The 19,671-nt window shown below is 44.4% G+C and overlaps 1 protein-coding gene and 1 long non-coding RNA gene across 2 annotated transcripts in view; one reads left to right on the top strand and one right to left on the bottom strand.

The window, feature by feature from the left end:
- Nucleotides 1–19,671, top strand: part of CFAP20DC (CFAP20 domain containing) — a 357,191-nt gene that overhangs the window by 161,552 nt on the left and 175,968 nt on the right. Inside the window, exon 13 of the mRNA XM_088478712.1 lies at nt 15,643–15,953. Within this exon, the coding sequence (XP_088334838.1) occupies nt 15,643–15,953 (311 nt within the window). The remainder of the gene's footprint in view (nt 1–15,642; nt 15,954–19,671) is intronic.
- The window catches only part of LOC148517438 (uncharacterized), a 165,901-nt gene that overhangs the window by 54,533 nt on the left and 91,697 nt on the right, over nt 1–19,671 (bottom strand). The gene's annotated exons all lie outside the window — the stretch shown is intronic.

The raw sequence follows: 19,671 nt of genomic DNA, 5'->3' as shown, positions 1-19,671 counted from the left end.
ACTTGCTGGGCAGTTGAGGGTCTTCTGAAAAGAATTGTACTATTATTTTATCCTCTCTTTTTTACTCTTTTGTACTGACTGATGTGTACTTCACACCATTGTATTCTGAAATTCTTATGTTGTATTGAAGGTTTTGTAACTCATCTTTACTTATTATTCCATTCATTCATCTGAATAGACTACTTCATATTGCATCGCATGCCCGTGAAAACCAATGTAAAGGTCATCATAAGGGTGCCCGCATTTCTGATAGGCTTTTGAGGCATATTTTAAACATTTACATGAGAACATATTCTTGGGCTTATTTGTTTGGTTATCAACACACAGAAGTAAAGAGGACGAATGAAAGAAGAAATGGCAAAAGTGGCGACAACAATAGAAACGTCATACAGATTAATTGTGACTTCCCTTGTGCAAAATCTAGATATTGAATTACACAGTCTAAGGGATATATTTATCAAAGTTCGATTTTACATTCGATTTGATGTTCGATTTAGCTCACCTCAAATCGAATGTACAAATCCTTGTCAAAATCCCACATGTACTAAAATTCGATTTTAGAAGGCTTTTCTAAATCGTATTCGATTTGGTTTGATTTTGAACAGTGATTTGATGTTCGATTTTGCATGCCCATGTGCAAATCGAACACCAAATTTCACTAAATATCGAACCTCAAAGCCCCAAAGTAATAGACCTGCTTCATGCTTTCGTTTTCAGCATGCGCAGGTCTAATTGACACAGATGCATGCGCAGATCAGTGAGATTTGCGCATGCATCTGTGTTTAACTAACTTGGAAAAAGTTAAATTAAAAAAACATTTTTTAGTAAAAGGTTACTAACGGTTAGCTTGCAGCTCTCACCATTGCAGTCAACGGTGGGTACTGTTCATCGGCTGAGAGAGGCAGAGGTTCACCTCTCTCAGCCAATGAATGCACAGCCCCGGCATTTCTAAAGGAAATGCCAAGGCTACCCTGTCATTCGGGACTGTACAGTTCGTGGTTCAGTCTCCTCGATTTTTTGTTTTAAGAAGATGGTTAATGCCTACATGGAGAAGAGGACCTGTCCAGGTATTGTAGGTGAGTATGTGTGAGTGTGTATGTATGTGTGTAAGAAACTTATACTGTCACGGTGTGTGTGTCTTGTCCTTATTTTAGCATTTCATTACAGGTGAACTAGAGGTAGCAGCGGGCCCTTAATTTCCCACATGCTGGTACAAGTACCAGCATGCGGGGGGGGGGGCTTGCTGGGACTTGTAGTTCTGCTATTAAAGACAATGGCCCTGTTCAGAGCCGGACGCTCTGACCAGAGCGCTCGCTCTGAATCAGGGCCCACCTCCATAATTATGGAGCGTCCTCCTGGACGCTCGTGTAGCTGTGGGTCACCACCCACAGCATATACGAGCGTGCAGGTTGATGGTCGCGATGGTCTTGACCATCGCGACCATCGCCACTGCGAGCCGAAGCCTGCGGTTGAGTTTCTCAACCACAAGGCCCGGAGTGATTTTGGCTCTATCAGAGGCCCGGAGTGATTTTGGCTCTATCAGAGCCAAAATCACTCACACTAACATCACTAGTGATGTCAGTGGGACCGGCTTCTGACGGTAGGCGTTCCCTTGGGAACGCCCCCGTCTGGGAGGCACGCCCCCGGCACGCCCACCAAAGGGGGCGTGCTGTCAATCAACGTCGACAGCACGCCCCCTTTGATCAGACACAACGAGCGAAGGAAAGTCCTTCGCTCGTCGCGTCTCGCGCATGCGCACCATCGACCCACTTGCGAGCGGACAGCCGCTCGCGAGTGGGTCCGAATCAGGCCCAATGTTTTTACATTTATTATTACACTACACTACACTATCAACGCATCACCCACCACCCAGCGGTGCCGGGGATAGCCCCGGGCTATAAGTCCAGGCCTAGGGTGTCCTGGAGAGGGGGACCCCTTTATTGGGATCCTGGTGAAAGGGTTCCCCTGGCTGTGGCATTACCCCCCTGCTAGAGTCCGGTGCTGGTTATGGCAAATACAGGGAACCCCTACTCATTTTGTCCCGTGTATTTCCAAATCCAGGACCGACTCGCTTACCCCAGTGCTGGTTGTGCTAAATACAGGGAACCCCTACGACTTTTGTCCCCTGTATTTTCACAACCAGGCTCTGAAAAGTCCGGCCTGGTTTTTTATTAACTCTTTCCAAGTTAGTTAAACACAGATACATGCTCAAATCTCACTGATCTGTGCATGCATCTGTGTCAATTAGACCTGCTCATGCTGAAAACGAAAGCATGAAGCAGGTCTAATCATTTGCGGCATTTGTGTTCGATTTCAAATCGAATATTAGTAAATAAGGAATTTGTGTGTTGGTCTATGTCAAAGTACCAATGTCTTTCCGATGTTCGATTTTAAGTGGCATTTGAGTGAAATTCGGTTTTATGTTTAATTTGACATTCGTTTTTGCCTTTAATAAATCTCCAAATGCAAAATCGAATGAAAATTGAATGTCAAATCACACTAAAATCAAAATCGAACATTAGTAAATATACCCCTAAGTGTACAATAAACTGTACAGACATTGAATTACAAAGCTACACATACCCAGCTAAAGAGACCACACAGATCCAATATTTTCATTTGACCTATTCATCTGCCGCTTGGATCTGTGGGTCTCATTCAGACCTGGTAGCAAGCGCTGAGCGCTCGCAACCGGGTCGATGGTTAGGCCCTGCGCGTGCGCAAGCCCCGGAGCGAGAGAGAAACTCTCTCGCTCCGGAGCTCACTACAAAAGGGCTGGCTGGCGATGTTGATCGACAGCTCGGGCCGTTTTGTAGGCGGGACAGGGGGGTGGTTTCACAAACGGAGGCGTTCAGCAGTGATGTTAGTGGGGAGCTTCCTGCTCGATCAGAGCAGGAAGCTCCCTGGGGCTTGCGGCTGCCGAGACCCAACCTTAGGGTCTCGTCGCATGCCCCGATGTTCTTGACCATCGCGACCATCACCCTGGTCGGTCGCTAAGCTGTGGGTGGTAACCCACAGCTTAGCTAGCGACCAGGAGGCCGCACTTAAAATAAAAGCGGCCGCCCTCATTCAGAACGAGCGCTCGCTTCTTGCGAGCGCCTCTGAATGAGGGCCTGTGTCCTGTTTGGCCACAACAAGTTGTTCTAATATATACATAAGTAGACAAAGGAGCGCCTGGTGCACGGATTAATTAACGAGAATTTTTATTTTATTTTTAAAAAACTAGATATTTAAAAAAAAAAAACAGACATGAACGCAGACTTGCAGTCACAATCTATAACCAAACAATTGTCCTAATTGGAATAAGTAAAAAGCCTAATAAGATGTAATTAATTCACAAGTCATGATTCATACTATACCAGCAAACGAATACAAAGGCATCTAGACAAACATGGGCTGATAGTACAGAGAGAGAGAGAGTGCGGATGAATGTTGCCTTATTTAACATTGTGCATGCTCTGAAGCCAAGCATATGCCATTCACAACTCAGCACAAATATCTCTGTACAAACAATGTGGGTGTAGTTACAGCAAGTTTGCATTCAAATTTCCATCACCCCAACAGTGTCCAAATCTATTCTGCTCCACAAGTTGCTGCATGGTGGTCATGTGATCTGTGATGTCACAATAACACAAGACCTAGGGCGGATTATCAATATTTTCTCCAGTGAGTAGTGAGGACTTCATCAAGGACTGCCATCCCTATTTATATTCCCTCAGACTGCCTGCCTCCATCCCGCTTGTAAGGCCAGGACATCTGTGTGCTTCAACGCAGACCCTGAACTCAGCACTCACAGTAAACTGGTCTGACACTCCCCGTTACCAGGAACGAAGGTCGGCGCCATCCCCTCTTGCCCCCAAACGGCCATGCCGCACTATGGGGTCACTGACTGCGATCACGCAGGACTCGTTCTGCACATGCTCAGAACGGGTCCTGCACATGACCAAGCGCTCCACCATCGGGGATGGACCGTACTTGCTGACTTTTTGTAAACCCATAGAGGAGATGCTGCTGGTCATTTTGGGGGGCCAGGGTCCTATGTCATGAGACCCCGCCCCTTTATTATAAATGTTGCGAATCGTGACACTGCGGGAAGGGGGCGGGATTTAATTATGCATTTTTGCCGCAATTCCTAGGCAATTATCTCCCCATCCTGCCCACCTCACTAAGAAGTGGGTGTAATGTGAGAGATCCAGGCATTCTTCTGGGGGTGAGGGGGGGGGGGTCTAACCAAAAATTCGGGAGCCTCCCACAATTTCCAGGAGAGTAGGTAAGGATGAGCTGTACGTAAGCCATCAAGTTTACGTACATGTCTGAGTCAACCAATGGCTGCAAATGGTATTCTCAGAAGTGATAGTTGCCTCATCAGTAATACTTATTTTGTATTATGACAAGTTCCAGAGTCAATGTAATAACAATATACAGCATTATCATTTTATTTAATAAATGTCAGGTGTTCCTACCCTGAGGCAGATCAGGAGATAGCTCTTGGTACTTCCCAGCACTGACATCATTATAATGTTAGTCTGCAATTAGTAACTAAAGCAAGAATGTGACTGGAGCTAATTGGATGATTTCTTCATTATTCTCACAATTATCTAGTGGGTTATGATGGACTATTGTGATTATGTTAGGAATATTGTGATTACACAGTAATTTAAATGTTTCCTAAAATATACTTTATTAATTACTTTTCTGTAACATTTTAAAGTTAATCTGCAATCCCCACGTAAAGACCACAATAGTGTTTTAAACTTCAAATAAGGAACTGCATGGGCCCAGACAAATGATGGGTTCCTGTGCCATTTACGTTATACTCAAAATCTTAAATGATATATTTGGAAATAAAATACATCTTTATTAACATGAATACATCATAAAGGCAACACTTTATTCATTCAAAATTGTTCCTTACAGATGTGTCCACATACATCTATCCTCCATGTGCTACAAGTCACGCCACACATAACGTAGGAGCTCAGTGTGCCTCGGGGGGGGGGGGGGGGGGGGGGGGGGGTTGGCGGACATCTGGCCGACCTCACACTAGGGTTACAGAGTAATGGATTTATTGCCCAATATCCGCAGAATAGATATATCTTTTGATAGCAATGATGGTTGTTTAGTGTGTAGGAACAACTTTTTTCTGCACCACCTGCAGATTTATCTGCAGTTAAATCTTTCAAAGCACAAAGCTGGGTACACACTAGGCAATATATTGGCCGTTCAATCGAATGGCCGATATAACGCGAGCATGTCAGCGGGTGTGTACCCCCAATATGTCTGTGGATGACGTTGTTCAGACATATCACATCTGCTCTGCAGCACAGCAAATATCCGATATATCTGCAGATATATCGACGCATCTAGCCGTGTGTACGGGTAAACAGTCGACAGCCCGTACACTTGCTGCAGGGACCGCCAGTGACTGACAGCTCAACTGGACGGGCAAATTTAAATGCCCACCCAGTTGTGATGTCAGGGAACACACATCGACGGCCGATCTGTAAGTCTGTATAGCTTAACTCAACAGCCACTGTGTCGGCTGATTTGCCTGTTGGCGGATCCGTCGGCACAGTGTGTACCCAGCTTAAAAGTACATTGTACTTTAGTTGACAACAGTGGAAGCAGCTGTTTTGTGTGCTAAACCAATATTCTGTTGGCTAGCAATTCGTGAGGCATGTGACACCAGGGGTTGGCTGGCAACTTTAAGCCTGGGAGGCAACAGCAATGAAGTGGCCCTGGCTTTTTCACCAGTGCGCGAGTGCCACATGTGTGTGCTCAGAAGGTTGAACCACGCAATGTGGCTAAACCCACCTAAAGCAGTGCTCAATTGCTCCGTTGTAGTCGCTGTAAAAACAATTGAATCACACCCATTAGCCTGCTTAAAGTGGTCCTAGATACATGGTGAAACTCAAACACCCCCCCCCCCCGGCGCTTTTTAAAGAAAGGGAGAGCACGCGCGGTGTCGCAGAAAGGGGTGTGTTCTCAAAACAAATGGGCGTGGTAGCACAATAGTATGCCCAATTCAAATTACACCACACAGTACACAATCTTATTCACATTTGCACCCCACATAGTGCCCCTGATTCACATTACGCCACATAGTAGTGTCCCTTATTCATGTTATGACGCACAGCAGGGCCCCTTTTATACAATGCCCACATTAGTGCCCCTTATACACAATGCCCACATTAGTAGTGCCCCTAATACACACAATGCCCACAGTCGTAGTGCCCCTTATACAATGCCCCCAGTAGTGGTGCCCCTTATGCAGTGCCCCACAGTGGTTGTGCCCCTTATGCATAGCCCACAGTAGTGGTGACCCTTATGCAGTGCCCCCAAGAGTGGTGCCCCTTATGCAATGCCCCATTAGTAGTGCTGCCAGTGGTAATGCCCCCATTAGTAGTGCCCCCAGTGGTAATGTCCCTATTAGTAGTGCCCCCAGTGGTAATGTCCCTATTAGTAGTGCCCCTTACACAAAAAGAAACCGTAACACACAAGACTTACCTTAAGCCCCGCTCCTGCACCTGCTGCCATCCGACTGGCTGCTCCTCGGAACTATGGGAGAGACGTCATGACTTCTCTCCCATAGTGCCCACTGCAGGAGCCGGAAGCCAGAGCTCAGGAGTGAACTCCAGCATCCGGCTGCCTCTGTAGGGAAGGAGGCGGGTGCCTGCTGGTGGTAAAATCTCAGCAGTCGCCCGGCAACTCACTGCGACGGAGGGCTGACTGGCTGGAGAAGGTGGGCTGGAGAAGGTGGAACTGGTTCCAAATAGAACTGACAGAATGCAGTTCTGCCCCACTTTAACCCCTGCCCCTTATGTCTAAGAACTACAGTATAATCAAATACATCACCTACAGTACCATCCCAGTCTGACAGAGTCTATTCTAGTGACTGATATTAAAATATAGGAATAATCCAAGGGGGAATATCATTGAGCACTGGAATTTCTTGGTAACGAGGATATGTATAAGTTTAAAAAGACTTTCCACATATCATATAAGTTACCCTTTATGCAAAGAGTATGGAATTTTGCAGGTGCTCCCTGAGAGCATAAATGGACTTAGGATCCATGCTGAATCAGGCCCACTGTTTGTATCAAAGCAACAGGGGTATATGTATATATGATGAGCATATACACTCAACAACTGTGCTTTGGAAATTATTAACAGCAGTGCACAAAAATCAACCTAGACAACCTGGTATGGTAGTAGTTAGAAAATATTGTGAAGCCCCAGTGTGCAAGCAGGTTATACACTAACCAAGGCAGAAAAATCTCAGGTCACAAGCAAATCCAAAGGAATGTCTCCACACAGGAGCAATGTACACATGAGAAAGTAACACAAAAGATGAATAATATGCACATGTAATAAAAAGTAATTTTTCTGGTACACTTTAATGACACAATTGATAGAAAAGGATCATAGTGGTGATTTCCAATGAGAGCACCCTGAATTATTCAAACATAGTTTAGATAAAAAAGCATGTACAGTATAGACATATAAATGTACCTGTAGGTAAACTAGGGTGAGTGATGCTTCAAACTGTGTATAGCTGCTGCAGCATAAATTCTCCTTCTGCAGTGAACACTGGGGGAAATTAAACTTGGCTCCCCATTGGTCTACGGAGGCCATGGTTTTGTAGACTGCTGTGGGGGCAGCCATTTTCTATTAGCCCCTGCTGCATAACACAGATTATAGCACCAAGCGGCCGGACAGCAGAAAAATCCTCTGCTTGCCTCCAGCAGCCAGGTGGCCCTGGATCATTAAACTTGTACCAGCCCGGGGGGGGCAGACGGCACCCTGCCCCCCTGCCTAGCCCACCCCTGTGTAACACAAAGTTTGTCATGCTTATTAATATCACTAGCAACTCATTAATTGATAGACTGCAGTCTAATTAAAATAGTTTCATTATATAATAATTTGACTGCCTTCATATTGTGTGTAGACTATGGACCAGATGAAATATGCTCTTATTTGCTGGTCTCGACATAATTCAGGTGCAATAACTGCTAGACTTAAAGCGCAATTTCGTTGTAAAGTAAAAAAAAACTAGTTTTGTCTTAAAACGAATTGCCACTTTAAATTGTTTCTCTCTCTCTCAATATAATTACTGCTTCTTCACTCGCCTCTAAGGAAGCACTAGTGGTCGTTTTTGTTCTGTTAGAAGGTTTCCTTAATGAAACTAAATAATTAAAACTAAGTAATATAATATACAGCTGAGCGTACACTAATGTAACCTGCATGCACTATGGCAGCACCAGCAAGCTCAGCACCCAGCTGTCTTGGAAAAAACAGGCATATACTCATAGGGCTGTATTCAGTTAGAAGCGAAAAGTCCGTTATCGACGATAATTTATCGCCGATGACGTCATTTCAGCAGTTTCACTTATTATCATATTAAATTTCAAAGACTTTTCGCAGGTGCGAAAAGTCTTTATAAAAAACAGGGATAAGTTTTCTCCACTGAATAGGTGGTGAAAAAAAGTGCAGAATTGGGGTTTTGGGGTGCAGACATAAAAAGAGTACCCTGCACCCCTTGTAATGTCCCTTAAAAGTTAACTGTGTAAAAAGAAAATTAAAAATAATCATAGGACACCCCAAAAAAAGTGGTTTCATTTTGGGGGCGAAAAAAAAAAAAGTTGAGGGACAAACTTCAAAACTAGTGAAATAGCCTCAGGGGGGCTCCCCAAGTATGCGGCAGGTGTTTTCAACAATGCGGGTGGTTGCGGAAGGTGGATTTTTTAAGAATTTTCATGTACCCCAAATTTGATGGGACTAGTTATTTTTAAATAAAAATAAATCTAAATGCTATTCGTCACCACTTCTTCAAAGACGCACGAATGCACCTGCCGCAGCTGTTTAAAAACCCCAATTACCTTCAGCAGGCCAAATCGGGGGTACCCATAGTTATCCCCCATGTCAGACCATCTTTTGGGAGGTGACAGGCTGATTTCCCCAAAAACTGACAGGACTTTTCGATACTTACCTTTCCGCCGGGTCCTGTTTTCGCCGATTCCTAATTGAATACTGGGATAAGCGGGCACGCGCCCGATACTTTATCCCCTGCAAAAACGGCGATGATGGCAAAAAGTCTTACCTCTTACTTTTCACCTCAAATTGAATATGCCCCATAATCTGCTATGGAACCCTGACACTTGGTTATACCTCTGCCAGGTAAGTACCCCTGTGCAAACACTGTGAAAAGATCTTTTAACATTGTAGTCTAATGAGATGTTCGATCATCAATCCTAAATCTTCAATATCGATAGCAGTTTCCTACGCGATGTATCTGCCTAGCTTTCTTTCTCCCAGTCTCCTCCTAAAAGAAATAGAACATGACAAACCTATTTTTCTGAGTTCAGTCATTAGTCCTATACTGTAACACACATTAAGAGACGTGCATTTTAGAGCAGCTGCGCTATACGGATAGCAAGTTTTCTTTAAGCAAGATAAATGGACATCGTTTTTTTAATGCAGCCGTTTTGGAACGTACTGAAACACATAAATCATCTGGGTTCCTGTATAAAATGTGCTGAAAGTCTGCTTTCTACATGGTTACATTTTAGGATTTCAACCATATGCTTGAAGACGGTTTAAGTGAAGCATTTTGTGTACAGCCCTTTTTCAGACAGCGTGAGTCATTCATCACTGTGCAGAGCACTGATAAAGTTGCCCATTATCTTTTCCACCATTGTATCTGCTTTTGAGATCAGAAACCGCATTACGGATTTGCCCCATGGTGCATAGAATTGCCCATTTGAATGAATAGTGGAATGCAACCAGGTCTGGATTTATGGACATAAGCATCTCACTTTTTTCCTACTTTACGCCCATCAACATAGGAAATAACAAATCATTTAAATTACTGATGGAACATATTTATCTGTTTTGTTCACATGGTATGTGGGATCTATTGAGTGATGTCATGGAGCTCTGTATCGATCAAGGGTGGACTGACGGAGTTTTATAGCACACGTGGCCTGCTGGAGCAAAAAACTTACTGGTCCTGGATGTCATCCTTTGCATTCTGCAGTTATTACATGATTTAGCTGAAATTGAGGCCCTGGACGTGCACTTGAAGGGAGAGATTCTGGGTCAGATGATATTTATAGCTGCAGGTAGAGATCAGGAGTTTTATGACTGGCAGCTTTAGAGAGAGAACCCAGGTAGGCCTTAGTTGTGTGTAAACTTTTTAATAAATGGCCCCAACCTGAAACTAATTCAACAACGTGAATTTTCAAGCTTCTAGTGATAGAGTGCTTCATCCGAGGTCTTGGCAGAGCTCTCCATTGATGGGTTACACAAAGTGATCCGAAATCATTTAATGAAGTCATCATATTTGTTGAGAGATTCAAGCCTAAGTAGTGGTTGACAAAACCACTAGTGTTCCTGATTAAGCCCATACCACATTCAAATGGGGAGGTAGCGCGCCCAAATGTAGAGCGCTTCAGGGTTTGTTATGCAAAAGGAATGTGTGGGCCACCTGCACGCCCAATAAACTGTGAATGATGCAATAAATGAAGCATGTTCAACTTAAATTACTTGAAAGTAAAAAGACTTGAAGGGACTACTTTACAGGAACCAATGTACTATAGTATGACCCACTCTAGTCTGGTTTACCCTTGCTACTATTCTATGAACCCAGCTACAGAAAAGTCTTAAATGTCCTGGATGGCTGTAATGGTGGGCAGGAATGGAGTGCTGGCTTTAGTCGATTTGGGAAGTGAAATTATGCTTGTGTACAACACTGTTTTCCACAATACTTCAACAAATTGACTAACCAAGGTTGAGTTTCTCTGCATACATGGGACCACCAAAACCTACTAGCCCTATCTCCAGTCATGGTCAGGAATTAATCACTTTTGTAGCCAATATAATGCCAAAACTGCCATACACAACATTTTAGGATGGGACAGAGGAAACGCCAACGCCAGATGCAAAAGTTGAAGGGCAAAATTTACTAAGTGATGTGTTCTAAACCCCAGCAGTTTGGTGGCGGGTTCTAAACCCCGGTGGTTTGGTGGCGGTTTGGCGGCGGTTTCTAAATGACACCAAAACCGCTGCTTGGTAATTTTAGCCCTAGCTCTGTTCTACACTATTCTAAAATGTGTTTTGACGGCAGTTTTGTAGCGGTTTTAGAGTGGTTTTGGCCATAGTAAATCTGCGGATAGCAAAACCACAGCCAAACTTCCAGCAAACCACTGGGGTTTAGAACCCACCGCTTAGTAAATTTTGCCTGAAGACTGTATCCCGGTGCTGGAACAGTTTTCCTTCAAGACTATGGGTCCTATTCATCAACACTAAAATAACGGTTTTAAGGACATTTTCCTTACTTAACGTTTTTTTAGTATTCATTAACACACTTAACACAGGAGATATCACTGATATCTCCTGGTTAAGTCCGCCTGCGTTAATTTCCACACTCCTCCTATATTAGTATGGGGATGTAGAAATTAGTCTATTCATCAAATTCCGAATATTATGTATTTTCGGAATTTGATAGTGTTACTATCTGCCACTCTGAGGTGGCGTATAGCGGGTTACACTTGCCTGCTGTCAGCGTGGGCAGGTCCTCATCCGCTCCCTCCGGTGCTCCCTGGTCCCTCCTCTGGCTTCAGCTGCTGCTCTGATTGTGTTCTCCTGGCAGAACACAGTAAAGTTTTTTTTAAAATACCGTAAAGTTTAACAAAAAAAATAAAATCTTCAGCCGGAGGTCGGGGTCCGCGGCTGCAGCCTGTTAGCCAGTGACAGACGGCCGGGTAGGTTGGGGAGGGGAGCCGAGGAGGGTGGGGGGGGGGCGGTTGAGGTGGGCGGACGGGCACAGAATTACTGCAGCTGTAATCAGTGCTGCGCATGCGCCACTTTTGTGAACGCAACAGCGCATGCGCAGCACTGATTACAGCTGCGGTAAGGTAGAGTAGATACGGAAAAGTATCTATTTTCTATAGATGGTTATGGAGAGGAGGAATGATGAATTACTTTGGTAATTAGGTAGAACTCCATGCGAGTTCTAAACCTAATTACTTCCATTGATTTTTAAGTAATGATTAATAGGCCGGATTGTACCTACCATTGGGACAAAACAGACTTTCCCTCACGTACATGTCCCAGTGGTTTTGAAAATGACACATTCACTTAAATGTGGGGTCCATAAAATACAAGCCAGTGTTTAATTGAATCTTCTGACCTGGGATATATATATATAATACTGCAACTGTATGAGTTAAAAGCATAACGGTCTCTCTCACAGTTAGTAACTAGCATTTATAGCTATTTATGACTTTATTTTTACTGTGCAAAGCTCTTCTAAATATTCAGATCGCCTGCACCTGGTTAATCCGCCTGTGCATGTGCCAATTTCTACAGTGAGCACATTAGGTTAAACCATGGTCAGGAGAACTCTATGAAATAGTTATCTTCATGCATTTTTTATTTGCGTATCATTCTTCATGAGGGCTAGAAATCTGAAAGTCAAATTAAAACCAGAGCTAATGGGTCTCTTGGGAAACTATTTAAAAACTTCTTTAAGTTTTCAGTAGACTCCAGAATCACAAGAGCCGATCACATGAGCCTTCAGTTAGTTCATTTACATTCCTCAGTCAAAGTCCACAAGAAGTATCGCTGAACGATACAATAAATGAAGCATGTTCAACTTAAATTACATCAAAGAAGGAAAAAAGCCTTGAAGGGCTTACTGCAAGGCAGGTGTTAATTATAATTTCAGTCTACAGACTCTCTGCATTTCTCACACATTATTACCACACAAACTGACAATGAAATGCAAATGAATCGCCCTTAGCTATGACCACTATTTTCCATATATTATTAGGAATATTGCGAGTGTGTGTACAACTATAACTGGACGATGTCTCATTTCTTCTTCTATTTCCAGAGCACTTTAATGGCAGAAGTGTAATAGGAAGCAAAATGTCTAAATCTATTTTAGATTGTTTTTCTATCTACTTATTAAGTGGCTATTTATCAACAAGTTTTAAAACTTGTTGTGTATGATAAATGGTGCTCCAGCCAATCACCTCCCAACTGTCATTTCTCAAACAGATGACAGTTGGGAGCTGATTGCCTGGAGCACCATTATCATACACAACAAGTTTTAAAACTTTTTGCGTGTGATAAATAAAACTCTTTAATAAATGGGCCCCTAAGAGTTACACGCAAATTGGCCGCAACTCCTGTATTGCATGCGCGAAACTATAAGGCAGATGTATCAAGCGCAAAGAGTGGAAAAGTTGCCCATAGCAACCAATCAACTACTACCTATCATTTTATAGAATGTTCTTAATTTATGCTACCTCAATGCTGATTGGTTGCTTGCTATGGGCAGCTTCTCCACTGGTTCACTCCTCCAGTCTTTTCACCGCTTGATAAATCTAGCCCTAAATGCTTATTTTCTTCCCTACAGGTGGTCACAAGGGGGGTGCTGGCCACACCCGGGTGTCACCTGCCGAGGGGTGACACAAAGGTGCAGGCTCCCCCTCAGTGACAGGAGCCAGGTGCAGCACTGTAGCATTAAGTGCAGCACTTGGATCCTGTCACAGTGAGGGAGCCGACACTGCCCGCACCTCCGGTACCTCCCAGCACCCCATTGATAACCATGGGCCAGGTTTCGGGCCACTTCCCCGAGTTCACGCTCCCTTCCCGAGGCCATGCCCGCCTATCGGCATGGCATCCCTCCCGCAGTGACACCCGGGATGGGATGGAGAGGGAGGGATGCCATGCCGATAGGCGGGCATGGCCTCGGGAAGGGACGCCACTGCTTCCTTATGCCAAGTTACATGCATGTATGCAACCACATCTGCGTGTTGAAGTAGCCATCATCAATATTAGCACGTGTTTGCACCAACCCTATATCTGATGCAAGAGATCTGATTGACAGAACACGGATTGCTGCATACACACAACCCTCATTAGCCCAAAATTCTGATTACGTGCCCGCACTCAACTTAGCCTATGTGTGAAAGCCCTGTTACCAACCAGGCAGGGCCACCTCTTCCATTGGGCTTGTTGGGCAGTTGCCCAAGGGCTCGAAGCTTGTAGGGGTCCACCAACCCACCCCCCTGTAGCCACGGCCAGTTGGTTAATTTTTGATATTTTTATAAGCCGGCCGCCGGTGACCTGTATTCTGGTCTAACTGCTGTTAAGACAACCCTGCAACCAGTTACATCCATTCAGCTGCAAGTGGATACGAATGAGATGCGTGTGACTAGGAATCACTCGTAGATGTATGCGCTACACTATGGGGCATTTACAGTGCTGAAAACGGCAAGTAAGTCTTAGGCCCCGAATTGTGGTTCTTTCTTACTCCAAAAACTATTTCTGTGAGCACATACACAAAAACTAATGTTTGAGCTAAAAACCTCTTTGTCAATTCTCACTGGCCGGAAACAGGGCTCTGCGGTATTGTGGGAATAATGTTTTTGAGTTTATAGGCATCCATCACCTGTTTATGAACTGTGGGTCTCATTTAGATTTGGACATAAAAATGCACCTTTTGTGCACATGTAAAAATTCACATGTATTTTCATTTGCGAATATCTTAAAATGTGTCCAAACTCAAATAATGAGCGCAGATACTGTAATTATTATTCTCAGCATGTCTTGGGTATAGATGTGTCTGGTGTGGCAGTCCTCATCAACAACACGTAAACTTGCACCAAGCTTATGGATGCTGAAATTATTCACCCCTTAAATATTCTTTTAACTTTAATGAGCTTAGTATCGGAGTTTGACTGCCGGAACTTACGCCATCTTCAGATGGCGTTTGTTCCCAGATCACAGTTTTTTCCTATAGGAAAGAGTCCCGGGTTGCTTAAAGGGATCATTTAGGATCCCTCCGCCCCTGTCCGGCTCCTTCCACTGCATTCATGTGTGAACCGATATTTGGCAGTGCTAATTTTCACTGAAACTGATAAGCTGTCTCCGCACCAGAGCAACGTTGAATTGCTCTGGTGGCTATGTATCCACCGCTGCTGCTCACAGCGAGTTGGATACCTAAATATCGGGGGGGCCCGTCCGGCCCCTTCATAATTGGCATAATGAATGGACCCAAAATGTGGGAAAGAGGAGGGAGTGAGAGAGGAGTTAAAAGAAGATATTATGACTTGGGAGCAAAGCATTGGAGTAGAGTAGACATTGTGGGTTCTGGCCCAGCATTAGAACTTTTGGGAGCATTCCTATTATTTGAAAGTGGCATTCCTGTCATATAAACTAATGATGTTGCTAGGAGAACCTTGGAGGAGAACTTTGGAGAGCCTGGGATGATCCATGTAATGGGCCATTTACGGTTTCCCTGTTATATAATAATAATAATAATAATAATAATAATAATAATAATAATAATAATAATAATATATGTATAAAAAAAAAAATTAAAATTGGAATAAAAAAAATATAAAAATTGTCTATAAATATAAACGTTTATGGATCTAGCATAGTAAGCATAGAGAGTTGTAAGAAATCAAACCAGATCCCACACTCCTACACTGCTAGGGGCTGCAGTCACAGACTTTACGTTGTTTTCCACATGTGTATCACACTTTTGAAAGTAAACTATACATTTGCTGTTTATGTCAGTATGATATTCCTGTACACATGATCACTTTCATGTGTTTTATTTTCCAGATGAATGGATTTTCCCTGACAGACTCCAAGATGTATCTAAAGTATCTGACGTCCAATATCAAACAGACATCAGCAATGTACGTGAGCAGTTGGCAGATAACACAGAAAATGACATTACATATCCTGAAGGAAGGGCCCCTGAGGGCCCCGACAATACTTCCACTCACTCATCAGTGCTTTGCTCAGTGTGTCTCGGGAAACTTCAGGGTCAGTCTCCTGTCAGAGACACAAGCTCTCCAGATGTCTTAGAACAGGACGGACGAGGGGCTCGAATGGAAGATGATTTCTATGGAAGTGACAACAGCATTGAGGTAATTTTCATGTTTAAACTAACAACCAAGAAAAAGTGCTTTTATATTGTAGTGTAAGTGGTCTGTTGTTGAGGATAGCAGCAGCACATGTCATAATTGTTCATGATATGCTGATGAATATAACTCTGCAAAACACTTGTCATCTAAAAGAGGACAGGTAGGGAAAGTGCGTTGGAGCACATCTCGTCCTTGTTTTACAGATCTAAATGTCAGTTCAGATGACATTAAAGAACTATTAAGTCTTTCATCCTCATTAAGGATAGAAAAAAGTGGTCTTTCAATGCTGTTTTATCTCTTCCACGTCTAAAACTATTTCCCTCATTTCAGCTATTGAAATGTATTTTCTGTCTTATCAGTAGTAATAGTTAAAATGCTCAGGCTTGCGACAGCAAATGCCAACACCAGGATCCTTCCCACAGAGCTCAGACCTGCTGAGTGCAGCCATACCATACATAATAATACTACGCGAGTGATCAGCTGGTCAGCAGTGGCCACTGATACACTCTGTAGCCAGAAGTGATTGGACACTGACAGCAAATAGATCAACAAGATGTTATTGATGTCAGTACTTTGTAGGTCCCCCACGTGCATTGATTACACCCTTCTTGGCAAACTGTCCACAAGTTCCTGGATAACAGCAGGCGGTATGTTTTGCCATTCTGCCTTAAGTACAGTGACCAACTGTGACACTGAAGAAGGTCGAGTCAGCCTAGAGCGCACCCATTGCTCCAATTAGTCCCAGAGGTTTTCAATGGGGTTAAGATCTGGACTGCGAGCTGACCAGTCCATCCAGGTTACCGAATTTTCTGTATACCAGCGTCGCCCTGGAAACATGACAGGTGTCATCGTCGTCCTGATAAAAACATTCGCTGTTTCCATTGAACTGCAAGTGCATGGGCCTCCCTACGGGGTGTTCTTGTCTAAACTGCCACATTAGTGGCCATTTGGAGCTTGTGTGCAATGGTATGCATTTCGCTTGCACGGGGGTGTCCAATCACTTTTCTCTACATGGTGTATATCCATTCTCTGTGTGCTGCACTGGGTGAGGTATAATAATACATTTTTTTTGCTCCTGTGAAGAGTGCTGTAACAAGGCAGTAGTGTGCCCTGTGCTGGCCCACCCCCTAAACGCATGGCATCATGACATCGCATAAAGGGGAGTGGCCACTAGCATCGGGAAGTGCAGCACAGGCCGGAGCATCTTTAGGACATTCGGGTGGCTGTACGGACCGCATGGTGCATGACTGGAGCTTCCTAAGGACGCTCCGGTCAGCACTGTAGCAGCGATACTGGCTGCAGCGTGCCGTACCAGTCACTCTGAAAGCCAGATGCAGGCGCCGTAGGGTAGCGACCATGCCGCCCGCAGTTGCCCTGCTCTCTATGCCACGGCACCACTGGCACACCCCTAGTTATGGCAATGACTGTTAACTTAGAACTCAATGCGGATATTCATCTGTATACAATTTGTACACTCCTATAAATGCTTGGTTTCATAGCTATCATCATTATCAGTGCCCACTGCGTGGTGCATGTCCTAAAACAGTTGTATCTGAGCACATGCACAGCACTGTGTAGTTTGCATTTCTGCTGACTCGCCATTACTACACTTTGCGATGTTACAGCTATTCTCTTTCTGCCATGAGACTGATTTGCATCCACCCCTTAATCTCCCGTTGTTGCAAGCGCTGTGCACTAAGAACCTCATGTGTTCTAAAAGTCAGTTTATAAAATTCAACAGCTATTTGTTATTATTGTGCACCTGCATGACTTATGTATGTCCCCCCAGGATGTGGCAGAAAACAATCGTCTATCTATACTTTTAATGGGATCCAGTCCGTCTCTTCCAGATGACCTAATTTCTAGGTGTATTTCTATCCAGGGCCGGTGAGACATACGCTGGGGCTGGGTGATATGGAGGGGTGTGGCCAAATCAGAAGGTGTGGCCATACCCCCTTGTAATAAAAAATAATAACGAAAACGACTGTCTGCAAAGCTGCAGCGCGTACTATGCAGTGGTGCATTTATCCCCATCCACAGCTATCGGGGCCCCCACTGGGCTCCTGGGCCTGGGCAATTAGTACACACCCCCTCCTCTCTGAGCCTGTTTCTATTACTTAGAAAAAAAAATGTATGATAGTGGTTAGCCTACATACATGAAGAAATAGTCGCAAATTCACTAGTTTGGTTGGGCATTACTGATTTGAGGGAACCGGCCTGATATCCTCCGATTGGGATATCCTAATTTGTGTGCCGGTTATTATTATTATCGTTTATTTATATGGTGCCACAAGTGTTCCGCAGCGCCTTACAAGGTACATAACCAAAAAGTGACTTACAGTAAAATACAATACTGTACAATGAAGGACAAGGACATGGATAATATACATTGATACATAGGTGGCCATAACACCCAATTAAGCAACAAAGCATAGGCACTAAGTGTTAGATGTCCTAGTGGTGACTAAGAAGTAGATGAACATAAAGTAAGGAGTAGCAGAAGAGGGTAGAGGGCCCTGCTCGCAAGAGCTTACATTCTCAAGGGGAGGGGCAGACAGGCGGGCATGATACAGATGGGGAAGACAGGGAGAAGGGAGCATGTAGTAGCAAGTTAGGATGAGAGCTGGAAAGCATTGATGAAGTAGTGGGTCTTGAGAGCCCGTTTGAAGAATTGTAGAGAGGTGGAGAGTCTGATGGGGAGAGAGTTCCAAAGGTCGGGAGCAGCACGGGCAAAGTCTTGGAGGCGGGAGTGGGAGGAAGTAATCAGTTGGCATGAGAGGCGGTGTGCATTTGTTGAACGAAGAGGGCAGACAGGAGAGTGAAGGGAGATGAGGTCAGAGATGTAAATGGGAGAGGAGTGTGTGAGGGCTTTGTAAGTGAGTGTGAGAACCTTGAATTGGGTTCTGAAGGGGAAGGGGAGCCAGTGGAGGGTTTGTTAGAGAGGGGAGGCAGATGAAGAGCGTTTGGAGAGGAAGATGAGTCGAGCGGCAGCATTGAGGACAGACTGGAGCGGAGAGAGATGGGAGTTGGGGAGGCCAGATAGGAGAAGGTTACAGTAATCCAATCTGGAGATGACCAGTGAGTGTTTTAAGGTCTTAGTAGCATCCTGGGTGAGAAAGGGTCTGATCCTGGAAATATTTTTAAGATGGAAATGACAGGACTGTGAGAGGTTCTGGATATGTGGTTTGAAGGAGAGGGAGGAGTCCAGATAACTCCAAGACAGCGCAATTTGGGGATAGAGGAGATAGTTGTGCCATCAATTAATAAAGAAATAGTGGGAGGTGAGGTTATGTGGGAGGGTGGGAAGATGATCATCTCAGTCTTAGACATATTAAGTTTAAGAAATCGCTGTGATATCCAGGAAGATATAGCAGAAAGACAGTTGGAGATACGAGTGAGGAGAGAGGGAGAAATGTCAGGGGAGGAAAGGTGTCATCAGCATAGAGATGATAATGGAGGTCAAAAGAGCTGATGAGTTCACCTAGAGAGGATGTATAGAGGGAGAAAAGGTGTGGTCCGAGAACAGAAACTTGGGGAACACCTACTGTGAGAGGTTGTGGGGGAGAAGAGAGGAGAGGAGACAGAGAAGGATCGATCAGAGCGGTAGGAGGATAGCCAGGAGAGGGCAGTGTCACGTACACCAAGGGAGTGAAGGATCTGCAGCAGGAGAGGGTGGTCCACAGTGTCAAAAGCAGCAGAAAGGTCAAGGAGAATGAGCAGG

This window comes from Taudactylus pleione, unplaced genomic scaffold (genome assembly GCF_031769625.1).
Source record: "Taudactylus pleione unplaced genomic scaffold, aTauple2 ptg000217l, whole genome shotgun sequence".
Lineage (NCBI taxonomy): Eukaryota > Metazoa > Chordata > Amphibia > Anura > Myobatrachidae > Taudactylus > Taudactylus pleione.
The sequence above is the reverse complement of the archived record's forward strand: the minus strand, read 5'-3'. Positions and strand labels throughout refer to the sequence as shown.